Below are 20,002 nucleotides of genomic sequence, written 5' to 3' on the forward strand. Positions count from 1 at the left end.
CTGGATTCTAATCAACTGACGTTTGAAAGACTCCCACATGTCAGATATTGATTTACCCTCAAACAGCTGCCCCCAATCTAAATTCTTCAGTTCCTGCCTAATATTGTTATAATTAGCCTTCCCCCAATTTAGCACCTTCACCCGAGGACTACTCTTATCCTTATCCACAAGTACCTTAAAACTTACGGAATTATGGTCACTGTTCCCGAAATGCTCCCCTACTGAAACTTCGACCACCTAGCCGGGCTCATTCCCCAATACCAGGTCCAGTACGGCCCCTTCCCTAGTTGGGCTATCTACATATTGTTTCAAAAAGCCCTCCTGGATGCTCCTTACAAATTCTGACCCAACCAAGCCCCTCGCACTAAGTGAGTCCCAGTCAATATAGGGGACGTTAAAATCACCCACCACAACAACCCTGTTGCTTTTACATCTTTCCAAAATCTGTCTACATAACTGCTCCTCTATCTCCCGCTGGCTGTTGGGAGGCCTGTAGTAAACCCCCAACATTGTGAATGCACCCTTCCTATTCCTGAGCTCTACCCATATTGCCTCGCTGCATGACCCCTCCGAGGTGTCCTCCCGCAGTACAGCTGTGATATTCTCTTTAACCAGTAATGCATCTCCCCCACCCCTTTTCCATCCCCCTCTATCTCGCCTGAAGCTTCTAAATCCTGGAACATTTAGCTGCTACTCCTGTCCTTCCCTCAACCAATTCTCTGTAACAGCAACATCATATTTCCAAGTACTAATCCAAGCTCTAAGTTTATCTGCCTTACCTGTTATACTTCTCGCATTGAAACAAATGCACTTCAGACCACAAGTCCCGCTGTGCTCCGCAACATCTCCCTGCCTGCTCTTCCTCTCAGTCTTACTGACCTTATTTACTAGTTCCCCCTCATTTATTTCACCTGCTGATCTACTGCTCTGGTTCCCACCCCCCTGCCACATTAGTTTAAACCCTCCCGAGTGACGCTAGCAAACCTTGCAGCCAGGATATTTGTGCCCCTCCAGTTTAGATGCAACCCGTCCTTCTTGTACAGGTCCCATCTGTCCCTGAAGAGATCCCAATGGTCCAGATATCTGAAACCCTCCCTCCTACACCAGCTGTTCAGCCACGTGTTTAGCTGCACTATCTTCCTATTTCTAGCCTCACTGACACGTGGCACAGGGAGTAATTCTGAGATTACAACCCTAGAGGTCCTGTCTTTTAACTTACTACCCAACTCCTTGAACTCCCCCTGCAGGACCTCGTCACTCTTCCTGCCTATGTTGTTGGTACCAATGCCTCTGGCTGTTCACCCTCCCCCTTCAGAATGCCCCCTGTCCGTTCAGAGACATCTTTGACCCTGGCACCAGGGAGGCAACATACCATCCTGGTGTCTCTTTCACGTCTACAGAAGTGCCTATCTGTGCCCCTGACTATACAGTCCCCTATAACTATTGCCCTTCTGCGTTTTGTCCCTCCCTGCTGAACAACAGAGCCAGCCATGGTGCCACTGCTCTGGCTGCTGCTGTTGTTTTCCCCTGATAGGCCATCTCCCCCCCAACAGTATCTAAAACAATTCTGAGATTCTGTGAAACAGACATTGAGATACTGCTACGCAGGTTGAGACTCTCAGATATTGCTGGGCAGGTTTGATGAGCTTAGAGACATTGTTATGTATGTTTGATAAGATTTACAAATACTGCTGTGCATGTTGATGAGAAGTAGAGTTATCGATGGGCAAATTTGTTAAGATGTCGAGATACTGGCAAGCAGGTTTGTTGAGACATTGAGATACTGCTGTGCACATTGACGAGATGTGGAGATAATGCTGAGAAAAATTGATGAAATACAGAGACAATGTCTGGGCAGTTTTGATGAGATGTATGGATTTTGCTGGGCTATAGAGGCATTGCTGGGCAAGTCTGGTGAGATGCAGAGACACTGGCAGGCAGGTTGAGATCTGTCGTGCACATTGACGAGACAGAGACAGTGTTGGGCAAGTTTGCTGAGATGCAGAGACACTGCTGTGCAGTGTTGATAAGATATGTAGACATTGCTGAGTATGTTTTACCGGAATCACTTTATTATCAATAGGAACAGGCCTGAAAGCAAATAACATGCAGTAACAGCAAACAGCAGAGCAGCAGCACTCAGCTTCAATCCTCAATCACAACTTGAAGTGAGCACCTATGGGTAATCCCAATAAATAACACAACACACAGAATGCACCATTTCAACATCCTACAGAGAAAACATAGCCATAGCGAGTTAAAGAGGTAGAGATGGGGGAGGCCAATTATACTATTATGACAATCCATGTACAATTCCCATTCTCTGCTGTGTACTGTCCCCGTGCTGTGCCCCAGTCTCTACAGTCCCCACTCCCATGTTTAGTATCCATGTACAATTCCCATTCTCTGCTGTGTACTGTCCCCGTGCTGTGCCCCAGTCTCTACAGTCCCCACTCCCATGTTTAGTATCCATGTACAATCCCTTCTGTTACCAATATCTGTGCAAGGAACTGACTGTGGGTACAGTCCCCGCTCTGTGCCTGGTCTCCGGTTATAGTTCCCCGTTCCGTACCCAGTCACCGGATACAGCTCCCTGCCCAGTCTCCAGGTACAGTTACCCCCGCTCCATACCCAGTCTCCCCAATCCCTGCCCGGTCACCGAGTACAGCCTCCCTCCTCTGTACCCGGTCTCCGGGTACAGTTGCCCCTGTTCTGTACCCGCTCTCTGGGCACATTATCCCCACTCCGTACCCGGTCGCCGGGTACAGTCCCCCCACTCCCTGCCCAGCCTCCAGATACAGTCGCCCCTCTCCGTGCCCGATCTCCAGGTGCAGATCACCCTGCCCAATGCCTGGTCTCCGGGTACAGATCCCCCCTCTCCGTACCCGGTCTACGGGTACATTCTCCCTGCTCTGTGCCCGATCTCCAGTACAGGTCCCCCTTCTCCGTGCCCGGTCTCCGGGTACAGTCTCCCCACTCACTGCCCGGTCTCCGGGTACAGTTCCCCCCTCTCCGTGCCCGGTCTCCAGGTACAGTCTCCCCACTCACTGCCCCCTCTCCGTGCCCGGTCTCGGAGTACAGTCTCCCTGCTCTGTGCCCGGTCTCCGGTCCAGTTACCCCCTACTCCATGCCCAGTCTCTGGGTACAGTTTCCCCACTCCCTGCTGGGTCTCTGGGTGCAGCTACCCCAGCTCTGTGCCCAGTTTCCAGGTACAGTCTTCCCGCTCCGTGCCCGGTCTCCGGGTACAGTTACCCCATTCCCTGCTGGGTCTCCGGGTACAGCTACCCCCGCTCCATGCCTGGTCTTTGGGTACAGTTTCCCCACTGCCTGCTGGGTCTCCGGGTACAGCTACCCCCGCTCCGTGCCTGGTCTTTGGGTACAGTTTCCCCATTCCCTGCTGGGTCTCCGGGTACAGCTACCCCCGCTCCGTGCCTGGTCTTTGGGTACAGTTTCCCCACTGCCTGCTGGATCTCCGGGTGCAGCTACCCCCGCTCCGTGCCTGGTCTGTGCGTACAGTTTCCCCACTGCCTCCTGGGTCTCCGGGTACAGCTACCCCCGCTCCGTGCCTGGTCTTTGGGTACAGTTTCCCCACTGCCTGCTGGGTCTCCGGGTACAGCTACCCCCGCTCCGTGCCTGGTCTTTGGGTACAGTTTCCCCACTGCCTGCTGGGTCTCCGGGTACAGCTACCCCCGCTCCGTGCCTGGTCTTTGGGTACAGTTTCCCCACTGCCTGCTGGGTCTCCGGGTACAGCTACCCCCGCTCCGTGCCTGGTCTTTGGGTACAGTTTCCCCACTGCCTGCTGGGTCTCCGGGTACAGCTACCCCTGCTCCGTGCCCAGTCTCCGGGTACAGCTCTGCATTCTATGCCCAGTATCTGTCTAAAGGCACCACTGTAATGTCAGCGTATTAGTCTGTGCACGAGAGTCTAGATCTTTTCAATATACCCATACATCCGCAGTGGCCCAAGTCGAGCTCGCTAATGTACTCAGCTTCATACACAACATACAGCAGTGTTCCTGATGCAAACAACGCTCCTGTGCATTGCCTGTTCAGTTGCAGAGCTGCTTTGTACAATAGCCAGGTGAACAGTTTAGGGGAATTGGGTAAGTACAAATGGAAGTGATGCTTTGGGGCTTGGAGGCACCTTCTGCTGAGTGGAGTGATGAGCTTACACTGTGTACTGTCAAGGGACGGTCAACAGCACGTGGAGGGCAGCAGCAGTGAGTGTCAATATAAAGGAGACTAAATGACAGATGTGCCACAATAAATACTGTTGTTAGCGATGAGACCCCTCCCCCGTCTCAGCAGCTCTTCCCTATTTTGGGTGTGTGCAGTTGCCTTTCTTTTCCATTGGAGATGCTGCTCCTTTGGGTTTTATTGTCCAGACAAATGCCTTTCTCCATTACAATGCTCTCATCCATGCTCCCCCTTTTCTTTGTGTCAGTTACCTGATGTGTCCTGCATAGCCTTGGGGAGGGAGTTGGGCACTGGACTTGGTATGGGAAGGGAGTTGGGCACTGGACTTGGTATGGGGAGGGAGTTGGGCACCACACTGGGTGCAAAGGCTGCTTCCGCAACTTGGCTTTAATGGCTGTCGGGGCACAACACACAGGAGTGTTTTCCAAGGGTGCCCTTCCAAGCACCACCTCCTTGGTGCTCAGGAAGGGCACCGCCTTGCCCCTTGTCTTGGACTGACTGGCAGCTTTCCGCTGGGAGCCTGCACTATGCTGCTTGGTGCTGGGACTGCGCGAGAAGTTTTGATATGCGTATGGGCGGCAAGTGCCATTGCAGTAGGGGTACTGTAACTGGCAGTGACTGCAGATGCTGGCTGCCCTACAAACTGTCCCAACTCCCAGATCCTCTGGACTGGCCAGCAGCTTGTTGACCATCAGACAGGCTTTCTTGACCCTCCTAGGATTTCTGGCAGAGATACAGCTGCTGGGGGCAGTGTTGGAGTGTGGACGGATGAACTTGCTTCTCTCAGCCTCCTCCGTCTTCAGCTGCAGCCACTCTAGTTCGAGCAGCCGCCCCACAAAGCTCTCCAAAAGCCCCAGAGGCTGGGCGGTGACAGGGCTCTTTGTGATACTGCTGCTGTTGACCAGTAGAGACAGCTCTTGCAGGTTCCAGCTGGCATATGGTTGTGGCAGGAAGTCCGGGTAGCTAAAGTCAAGGCAGCTCGAAGTCTGCGACAATGCCAACTCCGTTGGGGCTATCACTTCAGCTCGGAGCTTCAGGTCTGGGGGTTTGCAAGGGGTTGAGACGAAGGGAATTCTCTCAGAATCTGAGAGATCACTTGCACTGTCCTCATCCATGTCAGTTAATGTTGCTGGTAGTTCAAAGCTCCAAAACAGTGAGTTTGTCATGGGGCAGCAGTCTGAGTTATGGCAGTAGGTGCTGAGGTTTTCCACTTGCTGTACGCTGGATTTGTCAGTATCAAATGGTGGGGTCTCCAACACTGTGCTGCCCGGTGACAGAATCTGTGCGACTGGCCTGAAGTTGGAAGTTGAGTCTCTGATTGCCACAGATAACCTGAGCTGTTTACCCTGTGAGGCTGAGGATTTTGACGGCTGTTTCAAATTTGCTGCTGACTTTGTGCTTCTGTGAAAATAAAGGCAACAATGTTATCGACAGGTGGGTTTGGAGCTCGAGGCTCTGCACTTTCCACAGCAGGCACTCCAAAAAATCAAACTGACTAAGGTTTCCCATTCCCAAACTGCACATCGCAACTTGAAGTTTGGTACAAGCACTAATATTTGCAAAGGGGGGAAATAACTGAAGGCAGAACCTGTACAAACTTATAGAATGCAACTGTGCACAGATCCCACTATTGAAAACTATTAAGCTGAATATCTTTTTAAACAGGTAGCTTGCCAGCCACCTTTCACCTGCTGCATGAGGGCCCCATTCTGACCCCCTTCAGGTCTACCCCTGCAGATATCGCAGAAACAAACTGGAGAAACCACCTCCTGATATATCATGCTTGAAGAATCCATCTTCCACATACAGAGACTGGGAAACTCACGCCCCAATACAGAGACTGTAGAACCCACCTGCCCAAGAGAGAGACTACTGAACCCTCCTATCCTACCACCCTCTAAAGAGACTGGAAAACCCACCTCTCCACAGAGACTGGAAAACACTAACCTATACAGCAACCGGAGAACCATCAGCCAGAGAGAGACTGGATATCACTCCTCCACCCCATACAGAGACAAGAGAACCCAACCAATATAGACAGCGCCTGGAGAACTGAACACCCTTACAAAACCTTGAGAACCCACCTCACCATGTACAAAGCCAGAAGAACCCACCTCCCATGTACAGAGACTGGAGGACCCATATAAAGAGTTGGAGAGCCCATTTTCCATATACAGAGACTGTTAAACTTACCTCCCCCAAATGGAGAATAAAGAACCCATCTCCCCCTATATACAGAGTGGAGAATGCACTAACCACTTGTTTTAATCTGAAAGCTGGGGCGTTGGACGGGGGTGGGGGGTGGGAGGATTCAGGCAAGAGCAAATAAGCAGTCAGGAAAGGACATTGGGAGTCGCAAAGGTAAGAGGACATTAGTGACTAAGTGAATGTTAGGGAAAAAAAGAGAAAAAGTCACAGCTAAAGGCACCAAATGTAATTGTATGAAGCATTCGCAACAAATTAGATAAATTAATAGCACAGACAGAAATTAATAGGATATATTATAAAATATATATTATCGAATATAATATATTAAAAGTTCTGATGAAGGGTCACTGACCTGAAACGTTAACTCTGCTTCTCTCTCCACAGATGCTGAGTACTTCCAGCATTTCTTGTTTTTATGTCAGAAATTAATAGGGTTGATTCAATACCATTACGGAGACATGACTGCAAAGTGACCAAGTTTGGGAACTGATTATTCCAGGATAGAAACATAGAAAATAGCAGCAGGAGTAGGCCATTCGGCCCTTTGGGCCTGCTCCACCATTCATTATGATCATGGCTGATCATCCAACTCAGTAACCTGTTCCTGCTTTAGCCCCATATCCTTTGATCCCTTTAAACCCAAGAGCAATATCTAACTCCTTCTTGAAAAGATACAATATTTTGGCCTCAACTGTTTTCTGTTTTAGCGAATTCCACAGGCTCACCACTCTCTGGGTGAAGAAATTTCTCCTCATCTCAGTCCTGAAAGGTCCCTGGGAAGGACGGCATTACCCCTGAAATAATCAAGAGTGCCAAGCCTGCAATACTTTCAGCACTCTACGAACTGCTTTGCCTGTGCTGGGATGAGGGAGCAGTACCACAGGACGTGTGCGATGCCAATATCATCACCCTCTATAAGAACAAGGGTGACCGCGGTGACTGCAACAACTACTGTGGAATCTCCCTGCTCAGCATAATGGGGAAAGTCTTTGTTCGAGTCACTTTAAACAGGCTCCAGAAGCTGGCTGAGCGTGTCTACCCTGAGGCACAGTGTGGCTTTCGAGCAGAGTATAAAAATTGGCAAGTCATGCTGCAGCTGTACAGAACTTTAGTTAGGCCACACTTGGAATATTGCGTGCAATTTTGGTCGCCACACTACCAGAAGGATGTGGAGGCTTTGGAGAGGGTACAGAAGAGGTTTACCAGGATGTTGCCTGGTCTGGAGGGCATTAGCTATGAGGTGAGGTTTGATAGACTCGGATTGTTTTCACTGGAACGACGGAGGTGGAGGGACGAACTGATAGAGGTTTACAAAGTTATGAGTGGCATGGACAGAGTGGATAGTCAGAAGCTTTTTCCCAGGGTGGAAGAGTCAGTTACTAGGGGACATAGGTTTAAGGTGTGAGGGCCAAAGTTTAGAGGGGATGTGCGAGACAAGTTCTTTACACAGAGGGTGGTGAGTGCCTGGAACTTGCTGCCGGGGGAGTTGGTGGAAGCAGGTACGATAGCGATGTTTAAGAGGCATCTTGACAAATACATGAATAGGATGGGAATAGAGGGATACGGTCCCCGGAAGTGCAGAAGGTTTTAGTTTAGACAGGCATCAAGATCAGCTTCGGCTTGGAGGGCCAAATGGCCTGTTCCTGTGCTGTACTGTTCTTTGTTCAGAGAGATCCACCATTGACATGCTGTTCTCCCTTCGCCAGCTACAGGAGAAATGCCTCGAACAACAGATGCCCCTCTACGTTGCTTTCATTGATCTCACCAAAGCCTTTGACCTCGTCAGCAGACGTGGTCTCTTCAGATGACTAGAAAAGATTGGATGCCCACCAAAGCTACTCAGTATCATCACCTCATTCCATGACAATATGAAAGGTACAATTCAACATAGTGGTGCCTCATCAAACCCCTTTCCTGTCCTGAGTGGCGTGAAACAGGGCTGTGTTCTCGCACCCACACTGTTTGGGATCTTCTTCTCCCTGCTGTTCTCACATGCGTTCAAGTCTTCAGAAGAAGGAATTTTCCTCCACACAAGATCAGGTGTCAGGCTGTTCAACCTTGCCCGTCTAAGACCGAAGACCAAAGTACGGAAAGTCCTCATCAGGGAACTCCTCTTTGCTGACATCACACTGAAGAGTGTCTGCAGAGAATCATCGACAGGATTGCGGCTGCCTGCAATGAATTTGGCCTAACCATCAGCCTCAAGAAAACCAACATCATGGGACAGGACGTCAGAAATGCTCTATCCATCAATATCGGTGACCATGCTCTGGAAGTGGTTCAAGAGTTCACCCACCGAGGCTCAACTATCACCAGCATCACCTGTCTCTCGATGCAGAAATCAACAAGCGCATGGGAAAGGCTTCCACTGCTATGTCCAGACTGGCCAAGAGAGTGTAGGAAAATGGAGCACTGACACAGAACACACAAGTCCGAGTGCATCAAGCCTGTGTCCTCAGTACCTTGCTCTATGGCAGCGAGGCCTGGGCAACGTCTGTCAACCAACAGCGACGTCTCAATTCATTCCATCTTTGCTGCCTCTGGAGAATCCTTGGCATCAGGTGGCAGGACCGTATCACCAACACAGAAGTCCTTGAGGCGGCCAACATCCCCAGCTTATACACACTACTGAGTCAGCGGCGCTTGAGATGGCTTGGCCATGTGAGCCGCATGGAACATGGCAGGATCCCCAAGGACACATTGTACAGTGAGCTCGTCACTGTTATCAGACCCACCGGCCGTCCATGTCTCCGCTTTAAAGACGTCTGCAAACGCGACATGAAGTCCTGTGACATAGATCACAAGTTGTGGGAGTCAGTTGCCAGCGATCGCCAGAGCTGGCGGGCAGCCATAAAGGCAGGGCTAAAGTGTGGCGAGTCGAAGAGAATTAGCAGTTGGCAGGAAAAAAGACAGAAGCGCAAGGAGAGAGCCAACTGTGTAACAGCCCCGACAACCAATTTTATTTGCAGCACCTGTGGAAGAGTCTGTCACTCTAGAATTGGCCTTTATAGCCACTCCAGGCGCTGCTCCACAAACCACTGACCACCTCCAGGCACTTACCCATTGTCTCTCGAGACAAGGAGGCCAAAGAAGATAGATAGATATATATATATATATAAAAATATAAAATTTTATATATTTAACCTTTTGAAGATATAGCAAAAGTTCAAAAGGAGGAGGGGTAGCCATGATAATAAAGGATAGGATAAAGATAGCAGAGGGAAAGGATCAAGAGGTAGAATCAGTTTGGATGAAGCTAAGAAATTGCAAGGGGTACAAAACATTGATCAGAGTTGTTTATAGGCCGCTGACCGTAGTTTTAATGTCGGGCAGAGTATAATTTCAGTAAATTACAGATACATGTAATTAGGTTAATACTGGGGGACTTTAATCTTCACACAGACTGAGCAAATCAAATTTGCAGTAATAGTGGGCAAGACAAGTTGATGAAATGCATTGTTATGCTCAGTAAAGACAAATAAGGGGTGCGGATAGGTGTTTCTGTGGCCACAAACGAGACTCCAAGATGGTATGTTGCCTCCCTGGTGCTAGGGTCAAGGATGTCTCGGAGCGGCTGCAGGACATTCTGAAAGGGGAGGGTGAGCCGCCAGAGGTCGTGGTCCATATTGGTTAAAACGACATAGGCAGGAAGAGAGATGAGGTCCTGCAAAGTGAATATAGGGAATTAGGTAGAAGGTTAAAAAGCAGGACCTCCAGGGTTGTAATCTCAGGATTACTTCCTGTGCCACGTGCCAGTGAGGGTAGGAATAGGAGGATTAGGCAAATGAATGCATGGCTGAAGAGCTGGTGTTGGCGGGAGGGCTTCAGCTACTTGGATCACTGGGTACCCTTCTGGTCCAGAGGTGACCTGTACAAGAAGGACGGGTTGCATCTAAACTGGAGGGGGACCAATATCCTTGCGGGGAGGTTTGCTAGTACTACTCGGGAGGGTTTAAGCTAGTCTTGCAGGGGGGTGGGACCCAAAGTAGTAGTCTCTCCGATGCGATAGTTGAGGCAAATGTAGAGGTATAAAGCAAGCAAGTCCAGTCGGCAGTCCGGGCAGGGGCAGGACAGGGAGCGTGGAAGGTCTGGTAGGCTAAACTGCATTTACTTTCATGCAAGAAGCCTTACAGGTAAGGCAGATGAACTCACGAGCATGGATCGGTACATGGGATTGTGATATTATAGCTATTACGGAGACGTGATTGAGGGATGGGCAGGACTGGCAGCTCAATGTTCCGGGGTACCAATCCTTCCTGCGTGAGAGGTGGAGGTAAGAGAGGAGGGGGAGTTGCACTATTGATTAGGGAGGACATCACGGCAGTACTTAGAGAGGATATCCTGGGGGGAACGTCCAGCGAGGCCATATGGGTGGAACCTAGAAATAAGAAAGGGGTGATCACTTTGATGGGATTATACTATAGGCCCCCCAATAGTCAGAGGGAAGTGGAGGAGCATATATGTAGGGAAATCACAGATCGGTGTAGGAATTATAGGGTTGTAATAGTAGGTGATTTTAACTTCCCTAATATTGACTGGGACTGCCTTAGTGCTAAGGGATCAGATGGGGAAGAATTTGTTAAGTGTGTCCAGGATAGTTTTCTGACGCAGTATGTGGATGGCCCTACTAGAGAAGGGGCTACACTCGACCTCCTCTTAGGAAATAAGGATGGGCAGGTGGTTGATGTGTCAATGGGGGGCACTTTGGGACCAGTGACCAAAACTCTATTAGCTTCAAGATAGTTATGGAAAAGGATACGACTGGTCCTCAGATTGAAGTCAGAAATTGGGGGAAGGCTAATTTTGATGGCATCAGACAGGAACTCTCAAAAGTTGAACGGGAGAGGCTGTTTACAGGTAAAGGGACGTCTGGCAAGTGGGAGACTTTTAAAAGTGAGATAGGAAGAGTTCAGGGCCGGCATGTTCCTGTTAGATAGAAGGGCAAGGCTGGCAAGTTTAGGGAACCTTGGTTGATGAGGGATATTGAGGATCTGGTCAGGACAAAGAAGGAGGCATATGTCAGGTACAGGCAGCTGGGATCGAGTGAGTCCCTCGAGGAGTATAGGGGATGTCAGACTACACTTAAGGAGGAAATTAGGAGGGCAAAAAGGGGCCATGAGATTTCCCTGGCAGATAAGATGAAGGAGAATCCTAAAAGATTCTCTAAGTATATTAAGAGTAAAAGGATAGCTGGGGAGAGAGTAGGTCCCCTTAAGGATCAGTGTGGCAATCTATGTGTGGAGTCACGGGAAATGGGCAAGGTCTTAAATGAATATTTCTCATCCGTATTTATCGTGGAGAAGGTCATGGAAGCTAGTGAGTTCAAGGGAGGGAATACTGATATCCTGGAGCATATCAACATTACAAAGGAGGAGGTGTTGGATGTTTTGAAGTGCATTAAGGTGGATAAATCCCCAGGGCCTGACCAGGTGTATCCTAGGATGCTCTGGGAAGCAAGGGAGGAGATTGCTGGGGTCCTGGCAGTGATTTTTGTATCATCATTAGCCATGGGTGAGGTACCGGAAGACTGGAGGATAGCTAATGTTGTGCCTTTATTTAAGAAGGGCAGCAGGGATAAGCCAGGGAACTACAGTGAGTTCAAGGGAGGGAACACCGAAGCCTTACATCAGTGGTGGGAAAGTTATTGGAAGGGATTCTGAGAGACAGGATTTATATGCATCTGGAAAGGCAAGGTCTGATTAGGGATAGTCAGCATGGCTTTGTGCGTGGGAATTAATGTCTCACAAATTTGATTGAGTTTTTTGAGGAGGTGACCAAGAGGATTGATGAGGGCAGGGCGATGGACATTGTCTACATGGACTTTAGCAAGGCCTTTGACAAGGTCCCGCATGGTAGGCTGGTCCAGAAGGTTTGAACACATGGGATCCAGGGTGAGCTAGCAAATTGGATACAAAATTGGCTTGGTGATAAGAGGCAGAGGCTAGTAGTGGAGGGTTGTTTTTCAGATTGGAGGCCAGTGACCTGTGGTGTGCCGCAGGGATCGGTGCTGGGCCCTCTATTGTTTGTCATATATATTAATGACTTGGATGTGAATGTAAGGGGCATGATTAGTAAGTTTGCAGATGACACCAAAATTGGTGGTATAGTGGACAGTGAAGAAGGCTGTCTAAGGTTACAACAGGATATAGATCAACTGGGAAAGTGGGCAAGGGATTGGCAAAGGGAATTTAATGCAGACAAGTGTGAAGTGATGCATTTTGGGAAGTTAAACCAAGGCAGGACATATTACAGTGAATGGCAGGGCCCTGGGGAGTGTTGTTGAGCAGAGAGACCTTGGGGTGCAAGTACATAGTTCCCTGAAAGTGGCAACACAGGTAGACAGGGTGGTGAAGAAGACATATGGCATGCTTGCCTTCATCGGCCGAGGAATTGCGTACAAGAGTTGGGACGTCATGTTACAGTTGTACATAACATTGGTTAGGCCGCATTTGGAGTACTGTGTGCAGTTCTGGTCGCCGCACTACAGGAAAGATGTGATTAAGCTAGAGAGGGTGCAGAAAAGATTCACAAGGATGTTGCCTGGTTTGGAGGGCTTGAGTTATAAAGAGAGATTGGATAGTCTGGGTCTGTTTTCCCTGGAGCGAAGGAGACTGAGAGCGGACATGATAGAGGTATATAAAATTATGAGAGGCACAGATAGGGTAGATAGCCAGAGTCTGTTTCCCATGGTAGGGGTGACTAATACTAGAGGGCATAGATTTAAGGTGAGAGGGAGGAGGTTTAAAGGTGATCAAAGGGGTAAATATTTCACACAAAGAATAGTGGGTATCTGGAATGAGCTGCCCGAGGAGGTGGTGGAGACGGGAACAGTAGCGACATTTAAGAGGCATCTGGACAGGTACTTGAATGAGCAAGGCATAGAGGGATATGGAATTAATGCAGGCAGATGGGATTAGTATAGATAGGCATTATGGTCGGCATGGACACAGTGGGCCGAAGGGCCTGTTTCTATGCTGTACGACTCAATGACTCTATATTCCTAACTGTTAAGATACAAACTTTATTCAGCATGAATTCTTTGCAATTGACCTTTCCTTTAAAAAGTGAACAATGTGCTGCAAAGATGACCACTGAAGGTCAGATGACCTGGCCTGTATATTCAAAAAACTACCTCACTGTCTCAAAAGGACAAAAGGATACATTCCAGACTAAGAGATGTCAACTCCATCCATCCTGAAACCATCAAGAGACATTCCTGAATTGAATGGATTTCTTCTGAAACAAAGAAGGTGGTCTTAACACCACCCACCCAGGGTGAATTTTTTTAAAAATTCTTTCATGGGATGCAGGCGTCACTGGCAAGGCCAGCTTTTGTTGCCCATCCCTAATTGCCCATGAGCAACTGAGTGGCTTGCTCAGCCATTTCAGAGGGCAGTTAAGAGTTAACCACATTTGCTGTGGTCTGGAGTCACATGTAGGCCAGACCGGATCAGGACAGCAGATTTTCTTCCTTAAAGGACATTATTGAACCAGAATGGTTTTTACAACAATTGATAATAGTTCCATAGTTTTTTTAAATTTAAATACCACCAGCTGCCATGGTGGGATTTGAACCAGTGTCCCCAGGGCATTAGCCTGGGCTTCTGGATTACTAGTCTACGACATTACCATTATGCCACCATCTTACAACAATAAAGCATTCAGTCAGGCTAATCAACCTTAGACCACCACCATATTTGGAAAAGGAACGGTGAGAAGTCACATGGTAGGGCAGCCATGTTTGTCTTCTTTCTTTTAATCTTTAAATGCTGACTGCAAAATTAAGCAAGGGCAGACAAGGCAGTCCTACCTGCCTTAAAAGAACTGGAAATTGTAACACGGCAAACCTCTCCAAGCCTGTTCCATTTTGGGTCCACCAAAACAACAAACTGACCTCCTGGTAACTTTGTGATGCAGAAAGTCCATCACTTCGAGAGAATCCCGAGAACCATGTCGGAATATTACTTTATCTGTTAAACTTACCTAAACTTCAATTCTGGAGTGAAGACATCTTCTTCATCAGGCCTGCAACATATGTTGTCCAGAACAAGACAATCACGTGAATTACAGCCATTTTTTTTTGCTTATAACCTGTACAAGTCCACTATTCTCTTCAAATGTACTTTTCTTGAGTATGTTTGTGTGCGTGACTGCATGAGTGCTGTAGTGTTATATTTCAGGATAAGTGCATAAATAAACAACCCTTTGTCTTTATTTGAACCCACAAAGAGCTCGCTGCTGGATATTCAAATTGTCCAAACACTCGGGTTTTTAAAAAAAAAACACACGTTTCCCTCTCAAAAGCTTACTGATTACAGACACTTGGGAACAGAGATTTCAGCAGTTCTCTCTCACCCTGTCTGTAACAGTTTACAAGTTACTTTTCTAGATCAGTATGTCGTAAAATCAACTAGGGACTGGACTATTTTGGAGCTAGTCTTGTGCAATGAGAAAGGATTAATTAATAACCTTGCAGTTAAGGGGCCTCCAGGAAAAATAACAATTTTATACTGAGTTTGAAAGTAATTTGGTTAAGTCCAAAACTAGAGTCTTAAAACTAAACAAAGCAAACTACATAGGTATGAGGGGTGAGTTGGCTAAGGCAGATGAAAAACTACATTAAAAGTCAAGCAATGGCTAGCATTTAAAGAATTAATAATTGGGCGGCACAGTGGCGCAGTGGTTAGCACTGCAGCCTCACAGCTCCAGGGACCCGGGTTCAATTCTGGGTACTGCCTGTGTGGAGTTTGCAAGTTCTCCCTGTGTCTGCGTGGGTTTTCTCCGGGTGCTCCGGTTTCCTCCCACAAGCCAAAAGACTTGCAGGTTGGTAGGTAAATTGGCCATTATAAATTGTCACTAGTATAGGTAGGTGGTAGGGAAATGTAGGGACAGGTGGGGATGTTTGGTAGGAATATGGGATTAGTGTAGGATTAGTATAAATGGGTGGTTGATGGTCGGCACAGACTCGGTGGGCCGAAGGGCCTGTTTCAGTGCTGTATCTCTAAACTATAATTTGCAACAAATATACATTCCTTCAAGGCACAAAAATCCCACAGAAAAAGTGATCCAAACATGGCTAACGAGTTAAAGATAGTATTAGATCAAAGGAAGAATCACAGAATTACTGCAACACAGAAGGAGGCATTCGGCCCATCGTGTCCGTACCTGCTCTCCAAATGAGCTATTTACTTCATGCCATTCCCTCGTCTTCTCCCCGTAACCCTGCACATTCTTCCTTTTTTTTTTTAGAACATTACAGCGCAGTACAGGCCCTTCGGCCCTCGATGTTGCGCCGACCTGTGAAACCATCTGACCTACACTATTCCATTTTCATCCATATGTCTATCCAATGACCACTTAAATGCCCTTAAAGTTGGAGAGTCTACTACTGTTGCAGGCAGGGCGTTCCACGCCCCTACTACTCTCTGAGTAAAGAAATTACCTCTCACATCTGTCCTATATCTATCACCCCTCAACTTGAAGCTATGTCCCCTCGTGTTTGCCATCACCATCCGAGGAAAAAGACTCTCACTATCCACCCTATCTAACCCTCTGATTATCTTATATGTCTCTATTAAGTCACCTCTCCTCCTCCTTCTCTCCAACGAAAACAACCTCAAGTCCCTCAGCCTTTCCTCATAAGACCTTCCCTCCATACTAGGCAACATCCTAGTAAATCTCCTCTGCACCCTTTCCATAGCTTCCACATCCTTCCTATAATGCGGTGACCAGAACTGCACGCAATACTCCAGGTGCGGTCTCACCAGAGTTTTGTACAGCTGCAGCATGACCTCGTGGCTCCGAAACTCGATCCCCCTACTAATAAAAGCTAACATACCATATGCCTTCTTAACAGCCCTATTAACCTGGGTAGCAACCTTCAGGGATTTATGCACCTGGACACCAAGATCTCTCTGTTCATCTACACTACCAAGAATCTTCCCATTAGCCCAGTACTCTGCATTCCTGTTACTCCTTCCAAAGTGAATCACCTCACACTTTTCCGCATTAAACTCCATTTGCCATCTCTCAGCCCAGCTCTGCAGCCTATCTATGTCCCTCTGTACCCTACAACATCCTTCGGCACTATCCACAACTCCACCGACCTTAGTGTCATCTGCAAATTTACTAACCCACCCTTCTGCACCCTCTTCCAGGTCATTTATAAAAATGACAAACAGCAGTGGCCCCAAAACAGATCCTTGCGGTACACCACTAGTAACTAAACTCCAGGATGAACATTTGCCATCAACCACCACCCTCTGTCTTCTTTCAGCTAGCCAATTTCTGATCCAAAGCTCTAAATCACCTTCAACCCCATACTTCCGTATTTTCTGCAATAGCCTACCATGGGGAACCTTATCAAACGCCTTACTGAAATCCATATACACCACATCCACTGCTTTACCCTCATCCACCTGTTTGGTCACCTTCTCGAAAAACTCAATAAGGTTTGTGAGGCACGACCTACCTTTCACAAAACCATGCTGACTATCTCTAATGAACTTATTCTTTTCAAGATGATTATAAATCCTGTCTCTTATAACCTTTTCCAACATTTTACCCACAACCGAAGTAAGGCTCACAGGTCTATAATTACCAGGGCTGTCTCTACTCCCCTTCTTGAACAAGGGGACAACATTTGCTATCCTCCAGTCTTCCGGCACTATTCCTGTCGACAATGACGACATAAAGATCAAGGACAAAGGCTCTGCAATCTCCTCCCTAGCTTCCCAGAGAATCCTAGGATAAATCCCATCTGGCCCAGGGGACTTATCTATTTTCACACTTTCCAAAATTGATAACACCTCCTCCTTGTGAATCTCAATCCCATCTAGCCTAGTAGCCTGAATCTCAGTATTCTCAACAACATTTTCTTTCTCTACTGTAAATACTGACGCAAAATATTCATTTAACACTTCCCCTATCTCCTCTGATTCCACACACAACTTCCCACTTTTCATATAACTGTCTAATTCTCTTTTGAATGCTTCAATTGAACCTGCCTCCACCACAATCTCAGGCAGTGCATTCCAGACCTTAACCACTCGCTGTGTTAAAAAGTTTTTCCTCATGTCACTTTTGCTTCTCTTACCAAATACTTTAAATCTGTGCCCTCTCGTTCTCGATCCTTTCACGAGTGGGAACAGTTTCTCTCTATCTACTCTGTCCAGACCCCTCATGATTGTGAATACCTCTATCAAATCACCTCTCAGCCTTCTCTAAGGAAAACAATCCTATCTTCTCCAATCTATCTTCAGAACTGAAGTTCCTCATCCCTGGAACCATTCTTGTCAATCTTTTCTGTACTCTCTCCAATAACCTCACATTTTTCCTGAAGTGCAGCGCCCAGAACTGGACGCAATACTCCAGTTGAGGCCGAACTTGTGTCTCATACAAGTTCAATATAACTTCCTTGTCCTTGTACTCTATGCCCCTATTAATAAAGCCAAGGATACTGTATGCTTTATTAACCGCTCTCTCAACCTGTTCTGCTACCTTCAATGACTTATGCACATATACACCCAGGTCCCTCTGCTCCTGCAACCCCTTCAGAATTGTATCCTTTATTTTATATTGTTTCTCCATGTTCTTCCTACCAAAATGAATCACTTCACATTTCTCCGCATTGAACTTTATCTGCCACCTGTCTGCCCATTCCACCAACCTGTCTATGTCCTTTTGCAATTCTACACTATCCTCTTCACAGTTCACAATGCTTCCATGTACACCACATCAACTGCATTGTCCTCATCAACCCTGTCTGTTACTTCCTCATAAAACTCCAGTAAGTTAGTTAAACATGATTTTCCCTTAAGAAATCCATGCTGGCTTTCTTTAATTAACCTGCATTTGTCCACGTGCCTATTAATTTTCTAATTATTCTTTCTAGAAGTTTCCATACCACCGAAGTTAAATTGATTGTAGTTGCTAGGCTTATCTTTACACTCTTTTTTGAAAAAGGGTGAAACGTTTGCAATTCTCCAGTCCTCTGGCACCACCCTGAGTCTAAGGAAGACTGAAAAATTATGGCTTGTGCCTCCGTGATTTCCATTCTCACTTCTCTCAGTATCCATGGATGCATCTCTTCTGGTGTGGTAGTTTATCCATTTTCAGTACACACAGCCTATCTAATACATCCTCATCAATTTTAAACCCTTCTAGTGTTTCAATTACCTCCTCTTTCACCATTGTCTGGATTGCATCTTCTTCCTTGGTAAAGACAGATGCAAAGTATTCATTTAATACTTCAGCTATGCCCTCTGCCTCCATTAGCTTTATGGTCCCTAATCGGCCCAACTCTCTTAACACCCTTTTACTATTTATGTGTCTATAGAAAATCTTGAGGTTTAAAATGTTGTCAGAAAGAGTAGCAAGTCTGAGAATTGGGAGAATTTTAGAATTCTGCAAAGGAGAACCAAGAAATGTATGAGGACAGAGTACAGAAAATATGAAAGTAGATTAGCAAGAGACATAAAAACAGATTGTAAATGTTTCTATAGGCATGTAAATAGGGAGAAAGCAAATATGGAGTAAATAGAGGCAGTTAGGAGAATTTATAATAGGGAATAGAGAAATAGCAGAGATGCTAAATGATTACTTTGTGTCTATCTTCACTGAGGAAGATACAAGAAATCTCACAGAATTAGAGATCCAAGGGACTAGGGAGAATGAGGAATTGAAGAAAATTAGTAAGAAGGCTGTATTGGAGAAATTAATGGGGCTGAAGGTTGATAAGTCCCCTGTCTTCACAGCTGAAGACACAAAAAGAATTCAAGAAATAACTGGGAACCAAAGGTCTAACGAGAATGAGGAACTTACAGAAATCCGTATAAGAAATAGTACTGGAAAAAATAATGGGACCAGGTGGTGACAAATCCTCTGGATCTGATAACCTGCATCCTAAGCTTTTAAAAGAGGTAGCTGCAGAGATAGTGGATGCACTGGTTTTGATCTTCCAGAATTCCTTAGTCTAGAACAGTTTCCAAGGATTGGAAGGTAGCAAACATAATACCACGATTTAAGAAAGGAGTAAGAGAGAAAACGGGGAACCATATATAGGCCAGTTAGCCCAATATCGGTAGTAGGCAAAATGCTAGAATCTATTATTAGGGATGTGTAACAGGGCACTGGGAAAATCATATTATGATTAAGCAAAGTCAACACAGATTAATAAAGGGGAAACTGTATTTGCCAAATCTGTTAGAGTATTTTTGAGGATGTAACTAGTAAGATGGATAAGGGGGAACCAGTGAATATAGTGTATTTGGATTTCCAAAAAGTATTTGATAAGGTGCTGCACACGAGGTTATTACTCAAATTTAGGGTTCAAGAGATTGGGGGCAATATATTAGCATGAATTGAGGAATGGTTAATTTACAGAAAACAGAGTAGCAATATATGAAACATTTTCAAGTTGGCAGACTGAAACTAGTGGGGTACCACAAGGATGAGTACTTGGGGTTTGGCTATATTAATGACTTATGAGGGGACTGAGTGTAACGTATCCAAGTTTGCTGACAATACAAAGTTAGATGGGGAAGTAAGTGGTAAGAAAGAGATAAAGAGGCTGCAGAAGGATATTAAACAGGTTGGAT

At 46.7% G+C, this 20,002-nt stretch overlaps 1 protein-coding gene across 1 annotated transcript in view; it reads right to left on the reverse strand.

Annotated features, from left to right (window-relative positions):
- Positions 1–2,064: 2,064 nt before the first annotated feature.
- Positions 2,065–20,002, reverse strand: part of LOC137377995 (uncharacterized) — a 94,246-nt gene continuing 76,308 nt past the window's right edge. Inside the window, exon 6 of the mRNA XM_068048020.1 lies at positions 2,065–5,597. Within this exon, the coding sequence (XP_067904121.1) occupies positions 4,301–5,597 (1,297 nt within the window). The 3' untranslated portion in view covers positions 2,065–4,300. The remainder of the gene's footprint in view (positions 5,598–20,002) is intronic.

The sequence above is a fragment of the Heterodontus francisci genome, chromosome 16, assembly GCF_036365525.1.
Source record: "Heterodontus francisci isolate sHetFra1 chromosome 16, sHetFra1.hap1, whole genome shotgun sequence".
In the NCBI taxonomy this organism is placed as follows: Eukaryota; Metazoa; Chordata; class Chondrichthyes; order Heterodontiformes; family Heterodontidae; genus Heterodontus; species Heterodontus francisci.